The 27,364-nt window shown below is 38.9% G+C and overlaps 1 protein-coding gene across 1 annotated transcript in view; it reads right to left on the reverse strand.

Annotated features, from left to right (window-relative positions):
* Positions 1–321: 321 nt before the first annotated feature.
* usp53a (ubiquitin specific peptidase 53a) overlaps positions 322–27,364 on the reverse strand; it is a 36,826-nt gene continuing 9,783 nt past the window's right edge. Inside the window, exons 2-17 of the mRNA XM_008435790.3 lie at positions 25,553–26,214; positions 22,874–22,966; positions 22,198–22,332; positions 20,490–20,600; positions 18,662–18,744; positions 18,398–18,482; positions 18,028–18,174; positions 16,794–16,943; positions 14,267–14,438; positions 12,496–12,642; positions 10,868–11,014; positions 7,906–8,785; positions 7,347–7,414; positions 2,869–2,932; positions 2,147–2,772; positions 322–1,421 (exon numbers count right to left, since the gene is read on the reverse strand). Of these exons, the coding sequence (XP_008434012.2) occupies positions 1,345–1,421; positions 2,147–2,772; positions 2,869–2,932; positions 7,347–7,414; positions 7,906–8,785; positions 10,868–11,014; positions 12,496–12,642; positions 14,267–14,438; positions 16,794–16,943; positions 18,028–18,174; positions 18,398–18,482; positions 18,662–18,744; positions 20,490–20,600; positions 22,198–22,332; positions 22,874–22,966; positions 25,553–25,696 (3,129 nt within the window). The 5' untranslated portion in view covers positions 25,697–26,214 and the 3' untranslated portion in view covers positions 322–1,344. The remainder of the gene's footprint in view (positions 1,422–2,146; positions 2,773–2,868; positions 2,933–7,346; positions 7,415–7,905; positions 8,786–10,867; positions 11,015–12,495; positions 12,643–14,266; positions 14,439–16,793; positions 16,944–18,027; positions 18,175–18,397; positions 18,483–18,661; positions 18,745–20,489; positions 20,601–22,197; positions 22,333–22,873; positions 22,967–25,552; positions 26,215–27,364) is intronic.

Below are 27,364 nucleotides of genomic sequence, written 5' to 3' on the forward strand. Positions count from 1 at the left end.
TGCAGTTTTCAGAAAATTCCCCACTCAAAAGTTCTTTTCTCTTGCACTGATTTTTTCCTTTAACATTGTGAAGCTCTACTTAGAACCTTCTTAAGATCCAATAGTGCAAAATGCAAATCCTTGCAATTTTTTGACTGGTCTTAAGCTTTTGATCAGGAGTGTATGTGTACTAGAGGGACTTGCAAGTTGGTAGACTGCATTGGGGAAGATGACGGTGTAACCAGCAGGTGGCGGCAAATCATCACTTTTTTACAGCATTGTGTTAAACAAATCAGCATTTCTGCTCCAACGTGAAATATGACCACAGGTGATGCATATGAATATGGTTAAATAAAACTGTTTATTTAGACATCAGTTAATAAAAAATAAAATTAAATGTTACAAAAATTCTTTAAAATTAAACAGCTGTACAAATCAAATCTTTATCATTTAACCTCGACATAGAAAAATACTAAAGGCACTGTGCATTAGTCTGAAATATTATATATATATATATATATATATATATATATATATATATATATATATATCCAAACAGAAAGGAAAGACAGTTGCAACACTTTATCCTTAACCTCCCTTAAAAAAATTAAGCTTTGACTGTTAAACTGTCCATGCATATAAACAGAGTGAGTGTTAAAGAACAATGGAAAACAAATACAAAACATAAGAAAAGTTAATACACATTTGAGAATAAGCAAGATAGCAGGAAGTGCTGTACACGTTTCAAATTTTCTATTTATCATAATCACAAGTCGCCTCCCAATTTGTTTTCACCTTCTCTGGTATTAGTGAAAGATCTTTTCAAACATAAATCCTCTCCTCCAAGATGGTCGAGTTACTTAAGGACACAGACGTCTGTAAAATAGTGTCTTTTTTCATGTTCCCCTACAACGACCATGCAAATATCTCTCAAACAGAAACGAGAACCTCTCTGAACATCTGAAAAAGGGGAGATCTGGGGCAACCGCCTCATGAACGCTACAATGGGAGTAGTTAAATAAAAGCTTCCATAAAATGTACAGAACAAGGAGAAACATGATACATCTTAAGAGTGATTTGTTTTCTAATCTCTTGTTTGTTAAAATGACTTAATCTGACACATTCTTCATCGGTCTAATCCTCCAGACATACAGCAAAGTTCTCAGGACGTTTCGTACCTTTCCAGCGCTCTGTTGTGCAAATTCACAAAATAAAGACAATCGCCTTCCTTTCTGCAATTTCTTTGGCATTCTGTTTTTCTACATCAAGCGCACTGAGAGGAACGACACATTCCACAGAAAGAGTTGGTGTAACAGTCAGTCCATTCAGCGTCTGGTTGCGGGAACATTCAAGTTCGTTGTTCGATCATAGGAAACCGTGTTCATCCAGGAATTTGGGAGTAACTGGGTTCCACTTTGCAGTAGTCTTAGTTGTAGAGAAGCCTGCCAAAAGAAAAAGATTAAAAGAAATTGTTCAAATAGACTAATGTTTCACATCTCTATTAGGACTACACTGAAGTAGTACATTTTACTTACATCACCAATTTCACAGATAAAAATCTAAAAATGAAATAAAACATTAAAACACCTTCAACATATTTACTTAATTAAAGCCACAGAAACCATTCAAAAAACATTTCATTGGTCAGAGAATAGGCATTCTCCGACTATCTTTATGATTTCTGAACGGATTGTGGTAGGAAGAGTGTTTGAATTCAACTTCTAAGCAACCAAACAATGTAGTGACCAGTCTGCAAAGGTCAGCCTATGTCAGGCTAAGCCAGCTTCAACTAGTCGGTCAAAGCCTACAAGGACTGCCAAGGTGCAAACAAAGCACATCTATTCCGGTTCAAAATGTCAGCGTCTGCTTCATTTATGAAATCTCACATCGGTTCTAGGCATGGCTGACTCGTTTGGTGATTTTTAAACAGCAAAATAAATACAAATAAATTAAAGTGTCATTTCTATTTTCAAGTGCAACTCTGCTGCAAATCCTGGTTGAATTTTTGCTGCAACACACCTGAATCAAAAGGCTGAATTACCTCCTTGGCATTTAAGCAAGTTCTTCAAAAGCCATTAACCATTTATTTAGTTCAGTTGTGTTGGAGCAGGGATGCATCCAGAAGTTGCACTCAAGGACTGGAGATGCAGTCTCCTGAGTGCCGTACCTGATTCTGTTGTATTGTGACCCCTTCCTTCTGCGTCGCTCTCCCCCGATGAGGTGTGGTCCTCTGCTCTCCTGTACAAGCCCGGTTTCTTGTGGTATTTGGCCCGGTAAGTATCTGTCATGCAGCTGTCCACAGAAAAGAAAGTGGTTGGGAGGACCATGTCTGTGAGAGAGGAGGATAGGGAGTCTGCACCGTCATCCAGTCTGGGTTTTGGACTGGGTAATCTGTCCTCGCTCTCGCTGGCTGACAGGTCATTCCTCTCCTGGTCTGAAGACCCCGACTTGGAACTGGCGTCAGAGGAAAGTCTGTGCTCGACTGGCGTCTCGATCCATCGCCGGAAAACAGACAGATTGTCTTTGGGCTGGTTGCGGGGGTAGATGCCAGACAGGATGGGTTTGGGAGCTAGAGGTGGATGATAGCTGTGCAGAGAGTTTGTGTGGCCAGTCTCGTCTTGCTCAGAGAGGGGTCCGGTGAGGTCATCCGAGCTGTTCCACTCAGAACTGCTGGTCTTCAGAGAGTACGGAGGGACGGGGCTCGCAGGGCTGCCGTCCGGATTTTCCTCTTGCTCACTATCCAGGCCATTGTTCTTTTCTCGGATTCCTGGCGTATATCGGAAGGCTCTTTTTCTGTTCAAGTACAAAAAAATAAAAACCCCAGTATTAGTCTTGAATTTGTCAAAAACATGTTTTCGACACCGCAGAACTTCAAGAAATGTTTGCTACCTTTCGATGGGTCGACCAGTGAGGACACTGACATTTTGTAGATCAGGGGATTTTCTTCCTTGTTCTGAATAAAAAAACAACAAAAAAAAAACAGTAATGTGTGACTGTTTTCTGTTTGTACATGAATTTCTTTCAGTCTGTCAGCAAAGACATGTTATCCAACAGGGGTCATGGTGAGGCCCGCTCCGCCTGGTGCCGGGAGAGGAAGTATCAAACCAGCTAGTCTGGCAGAGCGCCCTCGGGCCCCCTGTGTACCACTCTGACTGTCTGATGCAGCCAAAGTACATGGCCCTTCAAAGGGGGGAATGTGAGTTAATGTGCAGGCCGAGTCAGCCCAGGACTACAAGTCCTAAAAGCAGAACTGACCCAGAATGAACTCAAACAGAAACTAAGACAGACACGAATAAAGGAGAAAAAGAGTATTTTCAGGGTCAAGCATGTGCTATGATGAGTTGTATGGTGCTTTGCAAGTATTTTTACCCGTGGAATATTTACCATTTTGTTGCAGTACAACCAAAAGCTTTAAAATTGTATTAGTATTCAGTCCCAATGAGAAAACACATTGTAGCAACCACCCAAAACTACAATTACAGCTGTGAGTCCTTTTGAGGTATGTGTCTTCGTTCATGTAGAAACTGACATTTTTAACGAATTTTTATATATATTTTTTCTTCCAAATAGCTTAAAGCCACACAGGTTGGACTTTGACTGGGCCACCACCTCATAAATATGCTTGGATCATTATTGCTTTGGCTGGATATTTGGAGTAGTTTTCCTAAATAAGCATGCAACTCCATTCATCTTCCCCATTAACCCTCAGCAGCTTCCCTGTCCCTGCTGTTGAAGATAGAGAGCATCCCCCAACTATTTGTTATTTTGATCTATCACATAAAACACATTAAATTGCATGGTTGCTGCAGGCTAATGTGCAGAGAGGCTGAAAGGGTGAACTTCAAATTTCCGGGAAAAAAACCCAAAACAAATTTAGAAACAAGTCTATGGATTGATGGGGAGGGGGTGCTGGTGGTGCTGGAGTTGAGCCAGGTTAGCATGGTGGGTGTGATTTAAGGGACTGGAGACAGACAACAGCTGACTAACAGGACAAGCAGGAGTGAGTGAGGACCATCTGTGATGTGTCAGCATAACCCCCTCTTTCCCTCCTCTCCCTCCTCCTCCACTCTCGCTCTCTCTCCAAAGCATTAGTGGCTAAATCCTTTGTGCTGGCATGCAATTACGCCGGGGTCAGACTCCCAGACTTTAGATCCCCTCCACAACACTATTGCATTTTTAAGCCACTAAGTCCATGTGGGCATTTTACAATTTGATGCCCCTGATCTGGAGAGTTGGCGAGCCACTGTTACAATACGATTCTCAAAAATAACAAAGAGGGATGAGAGTGTAAGTGTGTTCCCTTTGGGAAATCCCTGTGTCTTCATGATCACATCCACCTTTTTCTAGTGAAATGCTTTCAGGAGAAAACAACTCTGGAAAAACTGCATAGGGCTGTTAAAACCAAAGCTTATGTACAACAAACGTCTTTAACTCTAACGGTAGCCAGTTTTATTTGTTTGAAGGAAAAAATTTTTGACATGGGGAAAAAAAAAGAAAAAACTTTTTTCACTTTGGTATTACAGCTAGAGCAGCAGATGCCAGCGAAACAGATGTACTCTGAATGTCCTGCTGGGAAACCCTCTATGCGCTCCGATTGCATGGATTAAGCTGTGCTTCTGGAGCAATTAGGATCTAAAACTGCAGTAAGTGGTGTGCCATAAATTCCTCCCTTCCCAACATTCCTATTATAGCTGGAAAGGATCATCCCAAGTTGCTAAATAAGATTTGAAAAGGAAAAAAAGTTACAAAAACTGAAAGTCCACAAAGCATCTATGTCGGCCTATAGTTATATCCATCACAAGAATTGATATGTGTGGTAAAAATGTAAACTGACAGCTGCCCTCCCATCTGAATGTGCTACCAGAGGGGATTTCAGACTTTAATGGACTTCTAGAATGTCCTGGTGTGACTCTGAAAAATGCTGCCCCTGTTGCTGAACTCCAGCCAAATTGACTCTGGATGCATTTACTGCAGCTCGTCATTTCAATTTGCAGGCAGTAGGGTGTAAATATCCCAGCTGGATCTTAAAATAGCTTAGAGGAGCCTCATCAATTGGATTTTAGGTCAGGTTTTAGCCTGAGCGGTTAATATTTTAGGACTTTGCGAAAAATCTAAATGAATCTTCTTAAATGCAGTAAGGCTTTCTTTGAAAAAAAAAAAGAAAAAAAAGAATGATGATACTGCAGTAATTCTCTAGAGACTGTAGGGGGCCTTTGTGAGTATATTCGAGTTAGATGAGCTTCAGAAGCATCTTATCTTTAGTTTTACCAAATATAGGTCTGAACAGCGCTGGGCACCACTGACTAAAAAGTAAGCACTAATCAGAAACATCGGTTTATGAAGTACTACACCAACACATTATTTAGAGGAAGCTAATGCTAAAGCACAACTTCAATTCAGATCCCTTCAAATATTGTTCTCTGTCTGAGTTTTATTTCATTCCTGTATGTTTCTTCTTTGAAATAAAAGAAATGCTTTCGAAAAGAAACGAGAGAGACCCCGAGATGGAATGGAAAGCAAACAGTTCTGACCCCCTTCAAAATATGAGCAAGCGTATAAACGTCCAACTACTTGACTGTCGATTTCCAAAACTTCAACAGGATGTCAAACTTTATTCAACTGAGAGTTAAACAGCCAAGTAAATTAGTGATTTAGAATTTACTCTGAAAAATGACTTTAGGGGAAGTAAGTATGCCAAATATTTTTTTTAAATTAGCTCCGCTCAGTTTTGCATTTTAAGTCGTTTTTGTATAAATTTGTGAGTTATCACGGAGCACTCTTCTTTCTACTGCTGCTTTAATTAAATGTGGTTTTTAGACATTCATGTCTGCACAGCTCTCTGAAGGTCCCATCACAGCATCTCAATTTGAAGTCTGAACTTTCAATGTTTACAACCTTTGATGCTTCTCTTTTTCAGCCAGTCTGTTGCAGATTTTCTGCTGCGTTTGGGATCATTATCCAATTGACAACCAAACTTTGTCTTATAACTCCCCACAAACAGTTCACTTTTATCCATTAATCAAGTGCGTTAATTAACCTCAACTGACTGGTATTCCCCACAAATCCCTCTGAATCAGTTTTTCTAGGACTGTTATAGTAGTTGTAAAACCATATTTAACTAATATAAGTTACATACTTATAAAATAAAACAAGTGTGGATTCAACAGCAACATGGAGTAACTGCTGTATTATTGAAACTGTACTTTGTTGAAGTCATGTTCTAACTCTTGGCAGGTAAACTCCTGATATTTTTTGCTTGATAGGGCACAGCTGGGAAGCCTTTTACAAGTTCACTGATTGCCAGGGTTAAGTCAAAGCAGTCCTGTTGTGAAATTTAATGAGTGACTTATTTTTAAGGATTTAGCTAATCTGATATGCATTTCTCTTTCTTTTGTGCATATGCTGCGTACAGCTGTATGCAAAAAATGCGTCCCAGAGATAAACCAGTCTAATCCCTCTGTACCCAAACTAAAAGATAAAATAAAAACATCCCCACCGCATGATTAATACTAAGCTCTGTTTATTAGGTTTCTTTATTTACCAGCTATGATTGTCTCCAAACTCATTTTCACAGCAGCTTTACCTAATAGATCTACAGAATGATGGTGCTACCTGCCAGAGGAAGACATTTTTCACGGCAAGCGGCAAATTAAAATAAAACAACGAGTACACATAAAGCTGCGTGTTGCACATGGTAAAGCTGACTCTGCTTGCAAAAGGGGTTAAATCTGGCCCACGAGGAGCCAAATCTCAGGCTGTGACCTTAACATTACTGATGGGACAATAAATCAAGAAAACTGCTCTCTGCTATCTTAACGCTGCAGATTCTTACAACATAGACAAGAGCTTTTCTTCACTGTCAAGGGAAAGCCAGGCTGAAAGGGAGATACTTCAGCCTTCAACATTATCATTCCTTCATTTACACATTTATTTATATAACAGTCAGAGTAATGTTTGTCTTCTGTAAAAGATTGTACAGGGCTTGACCTTTTTTGAGGGATCATCTTTTTGCCACCCCAGAAGAAAACACTTCCTTTGCAAACTGTCTCCAACATCTTGTTATGGTCTATCTGATTCAACCAGTTTTTTTTTTCCTTTGCTTTGCTTTCCTTTCGAAGACTGATAATTCTTATAATTTACAAAGATGGGAAAAGTATGGTTTCATTTTAATATTCAAAGTTCAGATTGATGCATCTCAGGACTATTTGAAAAACAAACTTAGATAATGTTCACTATGTGCACTCTGTCAAAGTACTACTATACAGAAATTAACGTAAAAATAAGATGTTTAATCATTTAAGGGAACCAATACAGCAATACACCAGTTGTAGTTTTGAGCCGTTATTTACAAAAGGAAAGTTACTTACCCGTAATAAAATCAGAGTACAACACATCAGGCCTCAAATCATCATCTCCTCTCGGAGGAAAGTGATCCCTAAAATACAGAGGACATACATTATTCATGTATGTCTGGAAGCTGCAAAATGTTCTAAAACATTGGATTTTTACCAACCACTGAAATGAAATGAGATGCAAGGAGAGGACAAAAAAGCAAATTAACTCTAAAATAACCATAGACGCATCTTCACAGAATGATCTGCTGAAAAAGTAATATCTGTGAAGCTGGCAGGGTGAACAACTCTGACATGTTTACATTAAAGCTCTATGGTCCAAAGTTATATACTTAAAGGTGTGTTGGAGCAGAAATGGACATGTCAGTTAACCAGGATCATTATCTTCAAACAGGACCTGTGTTATAATCAATCGGACGACAGCCCACCATAACAAGGTGTGTGAATGTGCCCTTTGTGCGTTTTATCTTAAATACAGATGTTCTTTGTGTTGTGCCAGGCATCAAGTATTTCATACATGAAGTCAGTTTTGGGGTTACAAAAAAGAAAAACTAAACTTGACGGTTGACCTTACCTCATTAGATGCAGCTCTGGCATGGGCCGGAGGTCCTTGGAGGAAAGACCGTCAACAATGGGGGAGTCCAAGTTTGCTGAGCCGTTGCTCAGCCTGTCACTGCTCTCATATCCAGATTCAGTTCTCTGGATCTTCCAGTTGTCGTTGCGCAATTTGAGGTTACCCGAGCCCTTGGACCTGTCTGTGTCATTTTGTCCACCCCGGCTGTCTGAGTCCAGCGAGCTCCGGCTGCCCCCAGTTTCATTCCTCTGTTCGTCTTCGTAAATGGTCATCAGGCTCTTCGGTTTGCGTTCTTCCAATGCCCCCCACGTGAGGTCTCTGTCCCGCTCATGGTCACGCGACGGCGAGTGACTGTTTGTTCTTCTCCGTGGGCTGGGGAGCCGATGCTCCTCTCTCCCCGCGTTCCCATCAGCAAAGCTGCTCAAAACGCTGTCCACATTTAGTGCCTCCCGCATGGGCCTCCACGCTCTGCTGGAGGGGTTGTTGCTCCTCCCGTTTCGGTCCCGGGAATCTTGGCTGCTGTCCGTGTCATATCCGTTGGTGAGGTGCTCCGGTCTCCGGCTCTGATGCCCGCTCCTCAAAGTGGCAGTGCTGGGCGGCACTTGAAGCCTGGTGTGGGAGCGTGGCGGGTCGTGAGAGGAGCGCGGCGACCGTGGTGGGTCATGAGAGAGTCGAGGTGAGCGTGGTGGGTCAGAAGGATGTGGAGGGTCGTGAGAGGAGCGAGGTGGATCATGTGAGGAGCGGCCCCCAAGGTGCGGCACTCGCTCTGTCCTGGTGGGTCCCTTCCCTTGGCTTTTGTACAGTCGAGTCTCCAGGTACTGCTTGAAGCCGTTCTCTGGAGGGGAGACGGAGCGGGAGTAGGTCCTGTCATGAGCCGGATCTGAGGTAAATAAGATTTCAAGAGAGAGCACTTTAGTTATTACATGGCATGATAATATAAAATGAACTTCACCAAAACTCTGAAACAGATACGTCAGATAAATTAAGACAAAAAACATGCCATTGAAAATAAAGTCTTCCTCCTTCCTAATGTGTAGAAGAAAGTAGGGTGCAGAGCCTTACAAAGGTATTAGTAAACTTTGAAATTTATGAAATTAACGTCTTTGAAAGATGGTGGCGGGAGCATTATGCTGTATTGATGCTTCTCTTCGTCATTTAGCATAGACATTAAAGCTGGATTCAGTGTATAAAAAGATGAAGCTCTTCTTCTAACATTATTGAACTTCAGCGATGTAACCAGGTCTCTAGATACAGAGAAACTAGTTCTCCAAAGGAAACATATCTGACACACTGTTTTTGTTTGCAAAAATAAAACTTCACCCACAAAAGATTCCAATAAAATCCATGAAAGTTTGTGCATGTTACACGGCAAAATGTTAAAATCAAGGAACTGTAAATAACCTTGCCCCAGTTGAAAGGGGACCTACACACAGAGTTTTAAACACCAAGATGAAAAAGCTGCAACAAGGACCGCAGGAGGCAGAGCACAAAGATAAAGGCAGAGGAGGACAAAACAATTGGTGTTGGTTATGTTTGCAGATGACAAGAAGGTGTAAATTTGAGTCAACATGAAGTCAATTTTCTTCTGCAGAGTGTGCACAGAGGGGGGCAGTCAGGTCATTTAGAAATGTCAATGCAGTGATATTTTTCTGCATGAATGTATGCCTGTTTTAGTGTGTCGTGGTGCATAAAATACGCAACAGCTGCTTTTAAGTTTTAACGGTAGCTCTATGCATTTTCTGACTATGCAAGTTCAAATGAAAAGTCCCACATATCTTTAAGCATTTTTCTTTCTAATGCTGACAGCAGTGTCGTATTGGCCATAACCGTCTAAGTGGCTGAGAAAAATCAATCTACTCCAACTTTGTGTTTTAGTGCTCAAAAATTGAATTTAGTACTTAATATAACTGGCAGTCCTTGGAAATTAGCCTGCAGGAGACTGAATCACTTCGTTTTGCTGACAGTGTGCCAGAGCTAAATCACTTCAAACTTGGCCCTCTACATACATACAAAGTGTTGAAGAGTTTCTGCCGCCGGCTCAAAGTTATTAGCAGTATGCAGAGATAAGGATGGTTTTAAAGACGTGGACTCAAAATCTGATTTTGTCCAGATCAGTGAACGCACGACAGCTGCGAATTAACAAGTCACTCTGAAAACATAACTCTTTGATTTGGAAGTTGTTGAAACAGAAAAGAAAACTCAGTTATTTATTTAGTTATTTATGAGAAAAGTGGATGGTGTCAGTAATAATAAATTAAATTCAGACTGCCTCTGAAACAGCCAGAGACACTTCTGCAGGTACCAGGAAGGCTGTTCTGTTTTATCACGTTGAAGGGACCTAGATTAGGAAATCATGGTAATCTTTTTGGATTCCAAACCACATCTTTAATCTGTGCATCTTTTCTTGTAGAAACTACAGTGTTACCTTCAGCTGAGGCGTTTATCACATGAGTGACACTAACTCGTCGCTAACTGACGCCACAGCAAATGATATGTAGCATTAGAGGTATGCTGCAAACTGTGCTCCATAATCCCCCCCTTCCACACACACATAAAAACACTTCATTAAGAGAGACGAATCAAATCAGTCAGGCACTGATTAAAACACACAAACCCGAGTTGTGAATTGAATTGGAAAACTTAGGGCTAAAATGTAAGTTAATAATAGATTAAATCTAAGGGTATTTTTTCGTCTATGAATTTCAGCTGTTTTCTGTTTTTAGTAAAAGTTGTCAGTATTGATGTAAACATGAGAAAGAAAAAAAGGGAGTTTGAGAGCAAGGAGGATCAACGCTGGCTCAAACAGACGTCAGCAGCTTTAATCCCCTTTCTGACACATTGCTCCAAAACGGAAAGTTACATAAGGGCTCGATGAGGGAAAGGGGACAGCTTTCTGTTCCACTACACCACATGTTTCTCATGTCGAGTCTGCTATAGACCCCACATACGGGTGAAAACCCACCTCTGTGGCGATGCTCCTGCCTCCGCTGACCACCTCTGTCAGCATCTCTCCTGACTGGATGCATTCCTCTCAGATCTGCAGCTCTATGGGCAGCTTCTCTGGACAAATCCCGGAGGCGTCCTTTAGGATCACTGGTCTCACGTTTCACTAAAAATTAAAACAAATTTTTTTCTTCAATCAGCACCAAAAGAAACGGTACAAAAATTCAGTATCCAACATATTTTGATTTCTTGAGCATGATTTATTGTTTGAAAATGAAGATAAGGAAAACACCAGGAAATCCCTGAGCAGGATCTGGTGGAAAATTCCAACAGTGCTGAAGTCCTTCAGTATCACATTACTTGGTAGGATCCGCAATCACTACTCCCTACTGCTTGTCACCTTTATGCTTTCAACTCTCCAGCAGCCTAACGGCATAAAGAGGCCCAGACACCACTATGCACAGGACACAACTGCTTGTGTTTTTTTTGTTTTGTTTTTTTCCCAGTCTGTACCTTAATTTCATTGCTTATTTATATTTATATCAATTTATTAAATGTTTTTATTTCTATATAATTTAATTAATATTGTATATTTATTACTTAACAGCTTTGCAGTCTTATTTGTTTCGTTCTTGATATGATTTTAGGTTTCATCACTAATACTACATTTTGCATTTATTTTTTATTTCTATTGTAACCATTTATGGTTACCATTTTATTTCCTAAATTTCTCCCACTACATGTTTGTTTTTTGTTTTTTCCTTCAAATCCTCATCCTCAGAAATAGTGTGATGCATATTCAATCATTTTACAATAGTAAAAACTCAATTTCATAATTTCTGTTGTAATGTCCGTCTCGTCTGGTTTTAAAATGTTTACACATTTATATAATAATAATAATAATAATAATGAAAAATTAGTAAAACTATTAGTACAATAATCAATAAGCAAGCACAATAACAAAACAACATTTAATTTTACAAAGATAAATGATATGATTTTCAAAGATATTTAATCCTCCCTTCCAGTGACTGAAATGCCAAATTTCTACTTGTTAGCAGAAACCAAAGACAAAAAGCGGTAAGAGAAATGTTAAAAGGCTAAAAAGGGACAGAAATCAAGCAATATAATTCGTACTTTCAGTTTTTCCTTTGTTAGTCAGTAAATTATAACAATTAGCTTTCTCTTGACCTCAACAATTTGAATTTGCTCATTCTTGCTCTTCTGCCAGCATTTTCTTTTCTTCTTTTAAACTTTGTGATAATATTACGCTACATGTGTGCAGAAATGACGGGTCTTCGTGACCTTTCCCCCCTACGCGAGTCCCCAATCCCTTCTGCGTTCCAATCATGGTCAGATTTAGTTTTACAGCAAAGACGTTTAATTATCACTACCCCTGGTTGCCATGCCAGATCTCTGCTTGCTGCCAGAATCTGAGGACAAAAATATTTATCAGTGAGGCAGGCTTTTAATGAGCTGAAAAAGGACGGAAACTAAACAGTGTGACTCATCTAGTTCACACTTCTAGGTTTCCCTTAAAAGGTCTCAAAATGTTAGTGGATTTATTTTTCATATCCTCTGCTATTTAATTTTTTGCTCGTTATTCAACCTGTACTTTGAGTATTGCAAATTACTTGATTCCTTTACCTTGTCCCCGTCCACCGCTGGTCTGCCCGCTGCCCCTGCTGAGAGTCGAAGTGGTTTTCTTCTTGTGAGGGTCGTGGTCCAGCACAGCTTTCAGATTCTCTTTGGTCAATTCAATCTTCTTGGGTGCTGAAATTGGAGACTCAACACCTGCAGGAAAGAAAACACATTGTCAAGCTCAACTTTCTCACAGCGCTACTTTGTTCAGGAGTAAAAATAGAGACTTCAACCTTGAGCATTGAATGAGAATTGAAATGACAGTATCTTCAGTCATCATCATGTAGTTTTTCCGGCTGTTCTGACAGCTCTGACGGACACTGAGCAGCTGCCACAGATTGGAGCTGGGGCACCGCCAGCACAGAGAGTTGGAGGAGGATCTTTAAAGGGGATGAAAAAAAAAAAAAACTCCCTAACCGCACAAATCCAGGGATAAATAATCCCAGCAGATATGTTTCCATCACTACCGCCTGGCTACAAATGTAACCAATATGATTTTAAAAAGTGAAACACTTTCAGGTCCGATTTCAAGACTCAACTTCCCAGAGATCCAAGTGGGATTGTAAAGATTTAACAAAAGTTCACTATGTATTTACTACGTTTGTACAGGAGTTGGTTTTACTCATGGAACCAACACAACCAGATGGTAGCAGGAAGGATGGATGGATAAACAGACGGCTGGACAGATGGACAATGACCAGAGGGACAAACGGATTTAAGAAGGAAGGATTGATAGAGGACAGATGACCAATGGATGGAAAAATGGACTGACCAACAATAGGCAAAAAATGAAAAGGATGGACAAATTAACAGATTAATGGCCAGCTGAAGGAAGTGATGAACAAAAGGACAGGTAGATGGTGAGTGGATTGACAATGGGCCAAAACTGGGATGAATAGACAGAATGACCGCAGGACATTAGACAAATAGATGGGTGAATAGAAGGACAGTGAAAATCAATAGAGAATGGACATACAGACAGAAAATAGATTGATCAATAGATAATGGAAAAATGAATGGGAAAACCATGGACAAAAATGGGACGACTGGACAATTAAGAATGGAACAGATGGTTAGATTGACTGAGTGACTACTGACAAGTGGATATACAATCAGAAACTAGATGGACAGACAGAGAATGAATGGGTGGACAATATAAAATTAATAGAAGTAAAAAGATAATGGACAGACGGATGAAAAGACTGATGGACAATAAACAAAGGAATAGACAGAGCTACAGACAAATAATTATGGAAAGATTGAAGGAGAATGTACAAATGGACATATGGATGGATAGTAGGCAAAAAATGGTATTTGATGGAAAGACAGATTGAAGAAAAGATTGAGAATGGAAAGTTGAATGGTCATAGAGAGAAGTAATGGGCAAAGTGATAGACAATGGAGAAAATGGTTGGATAGATGCAACTACTTAGGGAAGAAAAGTCTTGAAATATTGATATTTTTCCCTTCTCCACTTACTTGTTCAACTTAATCTAAAGAAAATAAAATCCAACGAAAGTTTAAAAAAACATCTAAATGTATTTACAAGATGTAATCAGTACAGAGAACCTGGTAAAACGATCCTAGAACAGAAACCAAATCCAGACAATGGTAATTACTACAAAAAGTACATACCATATCAACATAATAGTCCCATAATAGTCTTTATAAGGAATCCGCCCCCACCCCACCCCAGTAAAGGCGTTTTTTCTGTCCTGACATATAGATAAAGTCAGGACAGAGAAAAAACAAACAAACACTGGGGAGCAAGTTATACCTGCCGCATCGCTGTTGTCGTTGGTCTTGTGGGTGTGCGAGTGGCTGCTGTTGAGTCTCGAGGCATCTTCTGTGTGGATGGCACTCCCATCAGGGTTGGAGTAAAAGAGAAGTAGAGGCTGGAAGTGACCTTTAATACATTTAGTGACCACATCTTTCCACCGAGTACCAATCTGCAATAGAAAAAAGAAAATGAAAAAATAAAGGATTTAAAGTCTAAATAAATGTGATCCACGGAGACGAAACTAGGCAAAAACACCAAACCAAGTGTGGCAAAAGGGTACAAAGATAAGGCTGCTTGATTATAGAATAAAACATAATCATTTAGGTTACATGATTATTTAAAGGATTTTTCACAGAGTATGCAAAGAAATATGTATTTTCTCCACTTGGAGAACAAGAATTTGGCTTGAAATTGAAACTCTTCCGATTTCTTCCTGTTGAATCTTCCCACTTAAAAAGGAAGTTCATCAAATGAAGGAAAAATAGGTTTGGTGCCATTTTACAATCTTTGAGAATAAAATTCTAAAAGCTTAAAACTAAATGATTAGTGTTTCATAAAAAAGATTTTAAAAAATACATAAGATAAAAAGAATATGTGTAAATACAATTATTATTTATTTGTTCCTTAATTTGGAAATGCAAATGTCTGCCAAGTGAAATAATTTAAAAAAAAACACAAGTTACTTTGATCAAACCAATTTGCTCACATTTTAGGTCCCAATCAAGTTCATATCAAGGTCTAGTCAACTTCCCTGTTAGTTGTCAAATTTTAAGTTTCAGATGAAAAACTTAAGGATCTGGGGGGTAAATCCAGTTAAATCATTTCAGTAAATTTTAAAATTCCAGCAGTTTTTTGTAAATTAGTTTAGTAATTAGCTGTCAAAGTGAAACTTAAAATCACCACAATTTCTACAGCTGAATTACTGCTGAATAACCAGCTTCCCTTTGCAAACATTCCACCAGTTATACTGGCTAATATAAGGAAGCAATAAAAATTCCCCGGCTAATTAAAGCTCCAAAATGCTTACTGTGTTCCTAATTTTCAGAAAAAGCTATTTTATGAAGCTGAAGAAAATAAAAAAAAAAACATGGTGCCGCAGTCGTTCTGTGACAACTGTTTGAGGACTCCTAGGAATGCTGGCGAGCTGCGATCCAGGTACTTGGCAGGAGCTGAAGCGCAGTAGCTCCTCCATCTCACTCAGGAGGGTTTGCACATGCAGCACAACCTACTGATGGATTGACGCAGAGCCAGGCGGCCGCTGCACCACCGTCCCCGAGAAAATAGTGTGCAGGATGTGAGACAATGGGCTTGCTCACACATTCATATCATAGAAATGGATTAAATGAGAAAAAATAAATCAGGGGGAAAAAAACTGAATTTCCTTACGATATATATAAATAATTCAGTATTCTGTGCGACTTTTTCTCCAACACAATTGAATGCATCCATTAAAAGCCTCTGCACAGACTTTAATACTCTAAATGCAGCCATAAAACAGTTGAGGAGCCTCTCTGTGCTGCTTTTAAACCAGACCAATGCTCACCAACTCATTAGGCACTAATGATTTAAACTGTGCCTGATGGTGCCATCTTACCCTTGCAATAATCACAAAAAATATCTTTCCATAATTCTCCCTTTTTTATGCGAAGGATCCTTGTCCCTACCAAGAACCAGGAATACATTCATGTACAAACAGTGGAAATATAAGCAAGCCGCAGTATTTAATTTAATGGTGCTTAAATTGCATGTTGTGGCTTGCTTGAATTTCTTGGTTATGGTTTATTTAGAGCTTAAAAATAAATTTTCTGATAATTTGTTAGATTGCCCTGTAGGGGTCACACAAGGCTTCTTTCTCAAAATGATCTTGCTGGATCTTTATATTGATTTACCAGATACCTACATAAATGCTCATGTTAAATATAAGCAGGCAACACAGTTATTTTATACATGCAGAAAATATCCATGAAGCATATTCGAGTCCAGCATCAGCTTTGAATCAAGTTCAGAAATGGTTTATAAATATGCAAGTTTCCTTGCATCTCAGTGTCTTTTTAAGGGCTGAAAATCTTGATACTATGACTAACTTTGAGTATCTGTGTGTTGTTCTGGACTCTGTTTTACCTTTTTTTTAAAAATCACAATAAGTCACCAAAACTGCTCAGTTTAATTTTCAAAACCTTAAACGTATAAGACCATAATTGAAGCTGGGTAACTGTAATCAATTGCACCATTTTGAAGAACTCAATTTAATGAGATTTGAGGATTGTATTTATCTTAGGCACAAAACTCACCTGTAGCGATGACTTAAGAAGCCACATACAGGAACATATGGACAAGAACTTATTGATAAAATGTTGTAAATATTGGAAACGTTTACCATCATACAGCAGGCACCCCCTCTTCCTTGTTCTCTCTATTGTCTTCATTGGATGGGCTGTACTGGAATATATCTACATATCTAGGGTCCAACAACCCTAGATATATAATCTTCCGTGTCTAACAGACCAGAAAGTGTCCTCCTCACCTCTTTCACTGTTGCATCATCAAAGAAAACCCATTTGGAGGATTTGGTGTGGAAGGCGAAGGCACAGTAGTGGTGGCTGGAGTAGCAGATCATCCCCACAAGCAGCAGCTCTCCCTTTTTGGCATGCTCGTCCGTCACCCTGTAGAAGAGCTGCGGTCGCAAACACACACACACAAATAAAATATTTATACGCAGGTGATAGATGCAGAAGTAAGCAGGAAATAAAGTTAAAACTACTGTTCCTTCCTAGCTTTGAATAGGACAAAAGCAGACCTTCACATATGATCCAATCTTCCCTACATTTCTTGCTAAAACCAGAGTTATTGTCTGCATTTGTTGCACAAACATTACAAGGACAGTGTTGGTGAATAGTTTCTCTCAAACATGTTTCCTGAACAGTACACTTTCTGTTTTCAGTCTCAAACTTTAAAAAAGAAAAAAAAGGAGAGCTTACAAAGCAAATCAAGAAGGCGTAGGACTCGCTTTAACACCCAATAAAGTCACATGGACTGTTCCAAATGAATAAAAACTTTTGTGGTGGATTAATGTGAGGGCGGGTTTAACAAATTCTTCTGATGGTTTGGCTTTGAAACAGCTAAAGAGGGAGCTGTTAAGAAACCAGTCTGAATACTGATATGTATTGTGTGGACTGTGTCCTGATCTGAACTCCGTTGATTGATTTTTGCTTGTAAAGTTCAACCACACAGAGAGTTGATGTTAATAGAGCCACTGAGGACTAGTTTGTAAATTATGTCATGTTGTAGCTTGTAGTTCAATATTAATGTCCAACAGGAGACATCAGGAAACGCATGGCCACATTTGGGCCTATTCCTGATTGAATGTTTGTCTATAAACAAGCTTCAGACTGTTTTCTTTCTTTCAGTAAAAACACGTCGATCCTTCATGTTCACTTCACAGGCATTCTCCCACACAAAGATGAGAGGAGGGCCTTTCTGACAAACTGTTTGATCGCCGGGGCATTGGGCGTCAACTGCTTATGCAGCTGCACAGAATTCCACAGAAGTAATTCCCCACTTTATTCCCAACAAATGTCCGACTGCGCTACAATAAACCGACCCTAGAGCTGTCAGAAGGCGTAGCAGTTGCGTAAATGGAAACCAGTACACTCTCCGTACTTTTAATCAAGCCTGATGTTTTTGCTGGACCCCACAGAGCTATTTTAATTTAGCTGGAAACTAAATTGCATGTAAACGACAGCTTAAAGGCGACTCACCGCAGAGAGGCTGAGATGAGGCCCCAGCGAGCGGATGACTTCCTCTGTGAGATCTGATTGTTCAGAGTCCCACACAAAGCCGATGGTGACTATTTCTGGGCAGTTCATCAGGACCTGTCTGATCCGGATCTTCTGACCACAGTTGCTCTGAAAGAAAGAAAGAGCAAAACAACAATTTTAGTCTCAATAAACCCACAGGTATAAAATATTGTGAGCAATATCAAGTAGCTGAATATGAAGGTGCACCTCAATTTAGAATACAATAAAAAATATATATCACAGTTATTTATATCACATTTTAACTGATTACAAAAAGTCTCCAACACAATGATCAATCTGTAGAAACAAATTAATAAAAAAAAATACTTACTGGACAATTTCTAAGGTCCCCAATTGTACTTGCTGCTTGTAACAGTTCCCCAAAAGACTCATCACGACGCTGATGCGTCTGTTGACTAAGAAAGCAGAAAACGTCAGCACAAGATTTTTTTCTACCAAATCATAATAGAAAAAAAACAGACATAATATGACCAATGGTGAATAGGATGTAGCAGCAGTACATCCTATTCACTGTAGGTATCTTATTACCTCCTTTTAATAGGAAAAGGGGGGCTTTAAATATTCTGTCCCTTACCAGAGTGCGGTGGTGGAAATATAATGTACCAGCTCTGTAAACGGCAGCGGGTCCGACGACGCCCCACAGCTACGGCACACGGACTGAAGAGGAGAAGGTCAGTGAGCAAAAAGGCAATGAAAGAAAGCTTATATAACTTCTACCAAGGACCATTTTATTATAGGCAGGAAATAAAAAAAATTAAAAAACATTGAAGAGATATACAGACTACCAAATGTGTGATTAAGTTTCAGTATTATTTGCTGCTTTGGGGTCAAAACGTTAAGGAAGTCAGATAAAACATGTGTTATCAGCTAGATGTGGAGAGAGTGCTTGTTTAGGACAGGAACAGAGTCAGTGATGGGCATCAGTGCCACAGAGCAGGCTGGTGTGCATGTTGTGCGTAGCTGCAATTTATGCGTACAGCATCTGTGACACATCCGGTACTGCTGCTGCCGCAGCAGCAGCGTCGTGCAGCCTGACAATAAAACACCCTCTGTAATCCACAAGGGGCGACCCAGTGTGAAAACATGATGGATTGGATTCCCATTGTCTCAAGCACTGACTCATGTAGCACTGTGCAAGTGTATGTGCGCAGGACTCTAAATCCTAACGCTGTCTAAAAGAAGGTTCAGACTGTCCACAGATCAACGCTGAAGGCCAAACAGATACAATTATACATGATAGAATTGATTAACAATGATGTAAATAATAAAATATTGAATATTTTTGAGTGTTTACAGTTGACAATACAATGCTGGACTCCATAGTTTTCTCTGGTACCGTCCATGTTTTGATGAGCTGTTAGGCAGCATGTTTTCACTCAGCATTTCTGGGAAAAACCTGATTTGATCCAGAGAGACACCAACCCCTTAATCTCAGAAGGAGCAATTCTCCTTTCTCTAAATATGGTCTAACTTATTAGTCCAGTGACAATCCATGGTTCAGACCACAGACGGCAGATTTGTAGTTTAAACACAGGTTTCAACACCATCTGCATCGTTATCCACCTCAGTGAGACACTCTGCAGGATTACCTTGGTATAAATGAGTCAACTCTGCCTAACTATTGACATTTTCACACTACTCCAAACACTAATCCAAAGTATAAAGCACAAAGCTGTCCTCCATTTATGGTTTTAGAGTCAATTTGCTCTTTAAAACATTTAATCAATTCTAAGACATTTCTAATTTAATGCTAAATAATGGTGTCACCATAGTGGAAAATTAAAAATGTATGCATGCAATGGCCGTTAAAGTTATCTTGGATTCCATTGGCTTTACCAAAGGTTTTCACAGTCCTACTCACTACTGACATCATACTTGTGCTGATCATGACAGACCGGTGCCTCTCCCTTTTATTTCTGTGTCCGATTTCATTCCTCTCAACCCACAGTAGGTTGAGGCCTGGTTCTGCTGGAAGCTTCATCTCTTTAAAAGATTCTGTTTCCTCTCCACCCTCTTGCTTAGAATCAGGGATGGCTATGAAGTCAACAACCTAATAAAACTAACGGGGCGTCCTTACATGGACAATATTTTACTATTTGACATTGTAAAATAAAATATTACACTGTAAAGTTCAGTATATAATTCAATCTGAGTTTGTATGATTGCATTGTATGGATATGAAAATATTTCATCAATATTTTCAAATATTGATGAAATATTTGAAAATATATTTCATCAATATGAAATATATTGAATCAATATAGATCAAATTTATCAAAGATAAATTTGATCTTTTTGTTTTGTCCTGTGCATTAAGATGGCATTTGTTGTAAATTGATACTAGGTAAGAAAATGTAGTTAAACTCAAAACGTTGATAAATACCTTAAAGAAACCAACTGACCTGCTCATAAAGTGACATAGCAAACTTCTGATGCGTGATGCAAGAGTTGGAGGTGCAGGCATCTGTCTCCTCAGGCACAATATGCAGGTGGATCCTCTCCAGTATGTTTTCCTAAGAAACACAAGGAAATGCCTCAGATACATATAAAACAACCAACTCAGTTGGAATCATTTCAATAACATCTGTAACGTCATGGGTAAAGAAGCAGCTGCACTTCAGATTCTTTGTATTTTTACAAACCGCTATATAGTGCAAGAAATATGAAAGGCTTTGCCAGATATTACGCTACACAGCAAGGGCTCAACGTTTTTAAATGCGACACTGGTTCACAATTTGCCTCTTGATGTGATGACAGTAATAGAAAAACAAACATACAAGAAACAAGTAAAACCCAAAACATGTGCACATGTCCTACTATCCTTGGAAACAACTTTAAAATGCCTGAAAGTAACCTGTTCATCTGGAGTACAATGGAATGCAAGTAAAAAAACAACGAAACAATGCAGCAGTCACACCGCCCAAGGCTAATATGGTGAGAAAATTGCAATTCAATCCAGGAACAAAAGCTAGGGAGCTTGTGAGAATACAGAAGGAGACGGGTACAAATGAACCCCGCTCACAAGTAGAACCAGTCAGGTACTGAGATATTCTCAAAGGCCCAGAAAATGTCTGTAGTAGAAAAGATAGATTTTTTGCAGCCTGCAAATATGCATCAGGAGAGTAACTTTACATCCTGACACATTTTGGTTTGGAACATTTTGACCCTTGTGGTGGCTGCCACTTAAAAAGTGGCATCTACGCTTTACTATTTTGTGCTGCACATTGGGGGACAAGACGTCCAGAAAACATAGATATGACATCCTTATGTCTGCTTAGGGCTCTTAGAATAAAAACAAGCCAAAAGCAGAAAACTGAAAGGGAAGTAAGTAGATAACTGGATCATTAAAAACTAAGTACATAAATAAGTAAGTAAATAATAAAGTGAATTAATTAATTGGATAGAAGGTAATATATAGACCTTTATATAAGTGCATATGCAAATAATAGGTAAAGCCATGAAAAATAAGCATGACAGAAGTAAACAAGTCAGTAAATAATAAACAAGTAAATAAATATTTAAGTTACTAAACCTAAACATAAGTTAGCACGGAAAAAAATAATCAAAAAAACAAAAAGGATTGGATAAATATCCATTAAATTGATTGTAATGTAATGAGTACTTTTACATTTTTGGTCAATTATGGTGTCAAATACTGCAATTTTCCATTGTTTCCAATTTCTTAAAATTCCCTCATATTGCCACATTTAATGACTACTTTGCATATTCAGACTAATGTGTGGTTCAGTTCCCCATCCAGGTACTTATAGTCCACAAGAAATTCATGTTGTCCTGTATGAAACTCTCCCTTTAAATCCATTGTGATGAGGTTCATGCAAACCTCTGATGAGTTTCTAGCGATTAACACTGTAAATAACACAAACTAATCCTAACGGACTAAAGAAAACCTTTATATCAAAAATAATAAGCAGTGGTCCAAACACAGCCAACATGCTTATGTAACCTGTCATGATGATATTTAGTCCTATTGTGGAAGAAGTTGAGAGGGGAGGGGATAGGGGGGACAGAAGCTCTTTCAGTGACCTCCCCCAACAGTTTGTTGCAGAGAGTTGCCCTAACTGCATGGCAGCATAACGCACAAACACTTACAAAGCACTCTGCGGCATCATCCATAAAGCCCAGCTGGAAGCGCTGCTCGTCCTTAAAGGTCTCTGCCAAGGCGTGACGCAGGTTGTCAGAAGGCAAGGCGCGCTCCCGACTCTGCTGGAACTGAGAGAAAAGGCCCTGACGAAGGAGGAGAGGAGAGGAGAGGTTCACACATGGACAGTGCCACATTGTGTTTGCAGGCATTCATGTATCTGGATTCAAATAGCTTTTTTTTTTTTTTTTTTAATAGTCGCTTTAAAGTCAAAAAGCTTCAATGTGAAAAACACAAAGCAGCAAGTAACACTTTTCACGCGTTTCCACGCCATTCCTATGTTGAAACATGGTGCTGGCAGCATCATGCTGTTGGAAAGCTATTATTCGGTAAACACAGAGAAAGTGGTCAGAATTGACTGAGATGGTTTTACGTAGGAGGGCTAATATTTAAATGAAAAACATATGTTTTCAAATTTGTGTTGGTCTACTTCATAAAAACCCAATAAAACATGTTGATGTTTGTATCGAATGTTAATGAAGGGGTATGAATACTTTTGCAAGGTCATGTACAATACTAATTTCTGTGACTAGGTGTACAATGCATCCGTAATGGCAAAAAAAAAAAAAAGCTTCATGGATATTTTTGCACTTGGGCTTATTTAGGAAGTTGCTAAAAATGCCGTACTTTTAATGCACAAAAAATGCATGAGTCTCCCAGACAGAAATGCCCTGGCAGCTGTCTCAAACTGCGTCTGAAGATGTCCAGATGCCACAGGACCTACAAAAAGGAAACAGAGAAGCAGGTTAATCTCCAATCTCACAGTCAAGAGGATTTCCTACAATCTAATCATGCAAACACTAATCAGAAATACAAACAAAATTCTAACGACCAGGAGCAGAAGTTTTGTTTTTGTTGAGTGTGAATAATCTTATTATGCAAGAGAGCCAAACACCCTTGGGTATATTTTTGTTATATGCATGACATTCAAAATGATGTCTCCAAGGTTTCAGAATCGTCTCTCATGTAGAGAAATACAGCCAAAAGCGGTGATCATCTCCAACCAGCTCATGTCTCGTCTTAGCCTCTGAGTCACGGTCTTCTTTGAGACTGACCTAACTCATGACTGCTGCAATGAATCATCTCACCAGCCAGGGCTCCAGTGGTCAAAAGCAAGCGTAGAGAACATTCATAAACTGCTGGGAAGCTCGGACAGATTTAGATGGTGACTAAGCCCCTGAAATCACTACAATAAAGACAGTCAGAGGGTGGAACATGTTGTACCGCGACACCAATAAAATAAATATGCCTACATAAAATTGGGATAAACATTCAACTACGTGATATTTAGGACAGGATTTCACATTTTTTTCCATAATTTATTTTAACAGTGTATTTTATTTAACTATTTTCCAGGTTCTAAAAAAACTTAAGGCCTGAGAGAAAAGTGACCAGCGAGACCAGTTTTTAGAAAGTCCTCCTTTTGCGAGTTTCACAGCTTGTTTATGCATTCCTAACCAACCAAGTCTTCAGATTCTTGGTTTTTAACCGTTTGTCTTTCTGATGGTTTCCAGTTCTGTCAGATTCTTGATTCCTTATACACATACACACACCATTATTCTGGTGAGAGGGTTTTCTGGGTCAGTTTTGGTTAGAATCAGTGAAACTAAGAGTAGTTTATGCCACTTGAGGTCTATTTTTAAGATTTTCCTCTTCCCCTCTTTAGTTCATTCTTAATGGAAAGTTTCTGTTCGATTCTACAATTTGTTGGCTTCTAGTCTTCATTGCTACAATGTTCTGTTACTAGCTTGTTCCAACTTGCTCTGGTTCACAAGAATGAGTTAAGATCTGAGCATTTTCAAATGCACTCAGAACAACAGTTTTCACAATCTTAATGAAAACTAAGATTGGGTTACGGTTTTCTCTTATTCAGTCCAGATTTCTCTCGAAGTTTTCTAGCAAGACTCCGTCAAATGCTTTCCTAATGTCAAAAACTGCACTTAAAATAAATAAATAAATCACACTGTCTACATCTAAAATGTTTAAGATATCACAAGCAGTATGTCATAAAATTTGATTCAGGTTTGATCGGTTTATGTATTTTACATTTTCAACTGCAAATGATAAAATTGAGTCTAGAATCCACTAATCAGAATATTTGTTCATCTTAAAATCAAAATCTCAACCCACATCAAAACTTCCTTGTGATATCCAGCAGATTTAAAGATACTTTAATTCAACCAGGAAGTCTGTTACTAAATGCTAAGGTTGTTAGTGTTGCTATTTTTCAAATTATTAGTTTCATGAGAGCAGCAGAATATGTCCTCACTTTTTAAAAATTTAATAAATGCAGTTATTGTGCATTTATTTGTGATAATAAAGTAACTAGAGTAGCCGGGGACATGCAGATTCAGCCAAACAACCTATTCCCCAAAACAGACAGAAATACATTTAAAATACTTTTCATTATCAGTTATATTGTGACATAATAAATACCACAAGATACAATTTGAAGTCTATATTGCCCAGCTCTTCTTCCAGTCAGAAGAAAATCTACCAGGGGTAGGAAAAATTTTGGCCTCAACTGTAAATTATCAGCATCAGAGGTTCCCCATGGTTGGTGAGTTCTCTTTGTGCGTGACTTTGCACATCATCTGCATGGCAAAAGTAATTTTTTGTTTTGTTTATTTTTAAATCACAGCCAATTTATGTCTGATCGACATGCCAAAACTGTATTACAGACAGTGTGCCTTATTTGGTTGATCTCAAGAATCTGAGTTTTCTGTGACTGTTTTCTCCCCCCCCTTTAAATTTACATATAATTTTTAAAAAGTAGTTTTAGAATTTTAGAAAATCTGATATTCAGATTTTTACTTTTTATGCAAGGGAAAAATATATACGTCACATATATAGGTAAAATTGTATATGTCAAATTTTCATCTATAGTCAGTTTTTATTTGTTGATAATGCAGACCTGGAAATTATTAAATTTGAGTCATTCAATTTTATTTATTTCAAACTTTTTTTGTGTCCTCTCTAGATGTCCAAGGTCCTGCAAACCTCTACTTGACATTTATTTTCCTTCCTATACAATGAAACTGCTAACTTAAACTCACTAGTCTTAGTTTTAGCAATTATTTTACTTTTTTTTTTGGAGTTTAAACCTACCATGTGAACAAGAGTATATGGCAATCTAGATTTTGGAAGTTTGAAATGATTATAAAGCTCTTAATCATTCCTGATGACTGAATAAGCCCCAACAGTCAAACTCAAGACGCAAGTTCAGCAAAAGCCAAAATCTCAGACTTCTCAGACAAGCCACATTTTTGCCTAATACTCCTTTGTACCAACAAATATTTCACTTACCTGCACAGCACTGTTGAGGAAGCAGCTGTTCTGGCCCGGCTCATTTAGCAGTCCCTTGGTCGGGGCCAGAGACATCATGCTCCCTGGCTGGTAGGATTTCCCCAGATTGCCCCCCTGCTTCCTGAAGAACTTGGCCCATGCCATTGGTTAGTGGAGTCTGCTTTCAGACCGGTGGGACAGTTAATTAGATGGAGGATAAGGCAGGTTGTAGCTGGGATCAGATCCCGGTTGGGCCCGATAGTCCAAGGTTAGGTTATTCCACAAGCTGCTGCAGCTGCCCGGCTACACATAGGATTCTACTCGATGTCAGCAGCTCACAAGTTCTGTTTACTTTCTCTGCAGCTTTAACAATCTTAAACAACAGAAAAAGGGTCAAATCCAAAATAAACGTACAAAGGAAAAAAAAAAAGAAGTTACAATCCACGTCTTTGTATAGGCAAGGCTTTAGTGGCGAGTCGTGTTTTTCTTCTGAAAAGATGCACTTTCTGAATGCAGAAAAACAGCTCAATCATCCTTTAAAGTAGCAGGACCAGGCTTCAAACAGCCTTCAAAAGGGGACGGTAAAGCTTTCAGCAAGTTCGCCATCATGGTGTACACTTCCAGCTTAAGTTACTTGTCTACTGCAGAAGTTTTATCCAGGTAAAGCTGAAAACATGTCCACTCTGTGTGGGGGGGAAACAAAAGAGAGAGTTAGAACCAGAGAGCTTTATGAGGTCAATGTGCAGCTCATTACCAGCGACAGAAGTGAGTTCAGTAGTATGCTTTTACATTAAGAGTTGATTTGCTTATTTGGTTTTAAAACAAAAAAAACATACAACTGACCTAACCAATCACACAAAAACATGCAGCCTCATTTCTGATTTCACATGGATGTCGAGCCGATCTTTGCAGGCATGTAAACAAAGCTTACTCATTAACTTTCACAGACACCCTTTGCACCAGAGGAGTGTCTAACTGAACTCGGCACAAATTCAAACTGCATTTTAAATTTACAGACACGTTTATTTTTAATCACCTAATGAGATTCCAGATTTTTTGTATTTGATCTGAAAAAAAAAAAAAAAAAAAAGGATTTATGGTCAATGGATTGGTGTAACTCTACTTATTGCCCAAAGGGTTCGATGTCAAATGTTCACAAAAGCCAGGCGATTTTTTTTTTTTTTAATTTTATAATCAAACACTAGAATTTTATCAAGTCAAAATCGACCATTTTTGAACCCATTTGCAATCAGAATGCAAGTTTCTTTTGTTAATTTGTTCCTGGCGTCCCTTCATGAGCTAAACTAAGACACACGGATCCGACCCATTTTCTATTTTTGTTCTTTTTATTAACAATTGAACACTTGGAGGACAATAAAATGAAATTACCCATCAGTTTTTTGGAACATGTAATTCAGAATTTTAAAAGCAAAACCTAGAACTCGAGAGGCATCAAAATTTACATCGACAAAAATCTGCAGCGATTGTGTGTAAGCTATGCACCCTGGACTGAGAGGCTCGCCAGCAGACTGTGTTGAAAGGTTTGATGGATGAATACGTTTGTGCTGAGCAAGGCAGTGGATGCTGTCTGGGTTATTACATTAGGGAACGTCCCAAGAGACTCGTGGAGTCACAACTTGTGATTTTCCACAGGTTTGTTGGTAATTTTAAAGGCTGTTTTATTCTAAATGGAAACAAAGCTCATCCTGAGGTTCTCTGGAAATCTGATCTATGAAAGATGTGGTCACAACATCAAACATGTACGAAGCAGCAAGAGTGAGAAATCCTCTGAATCAGTTTGGTTTGTTGTAAATTCGTTTATTCATTTTAATC

This window comes from Poecilia reticulata, chromosome 18 (genome assembly GCF_904066995.2).
Source record: "Poecilia reticulata chromosome 18, P_reticulata-male-v2, whole genome shotgun sequence".
Lineage (NCBI taxonomy): Eukaryota > Metazoa > Chordata > Actinopteri > Cyprinodontiformes > Poeciliidae > Poecilia > Poecilia reticulata.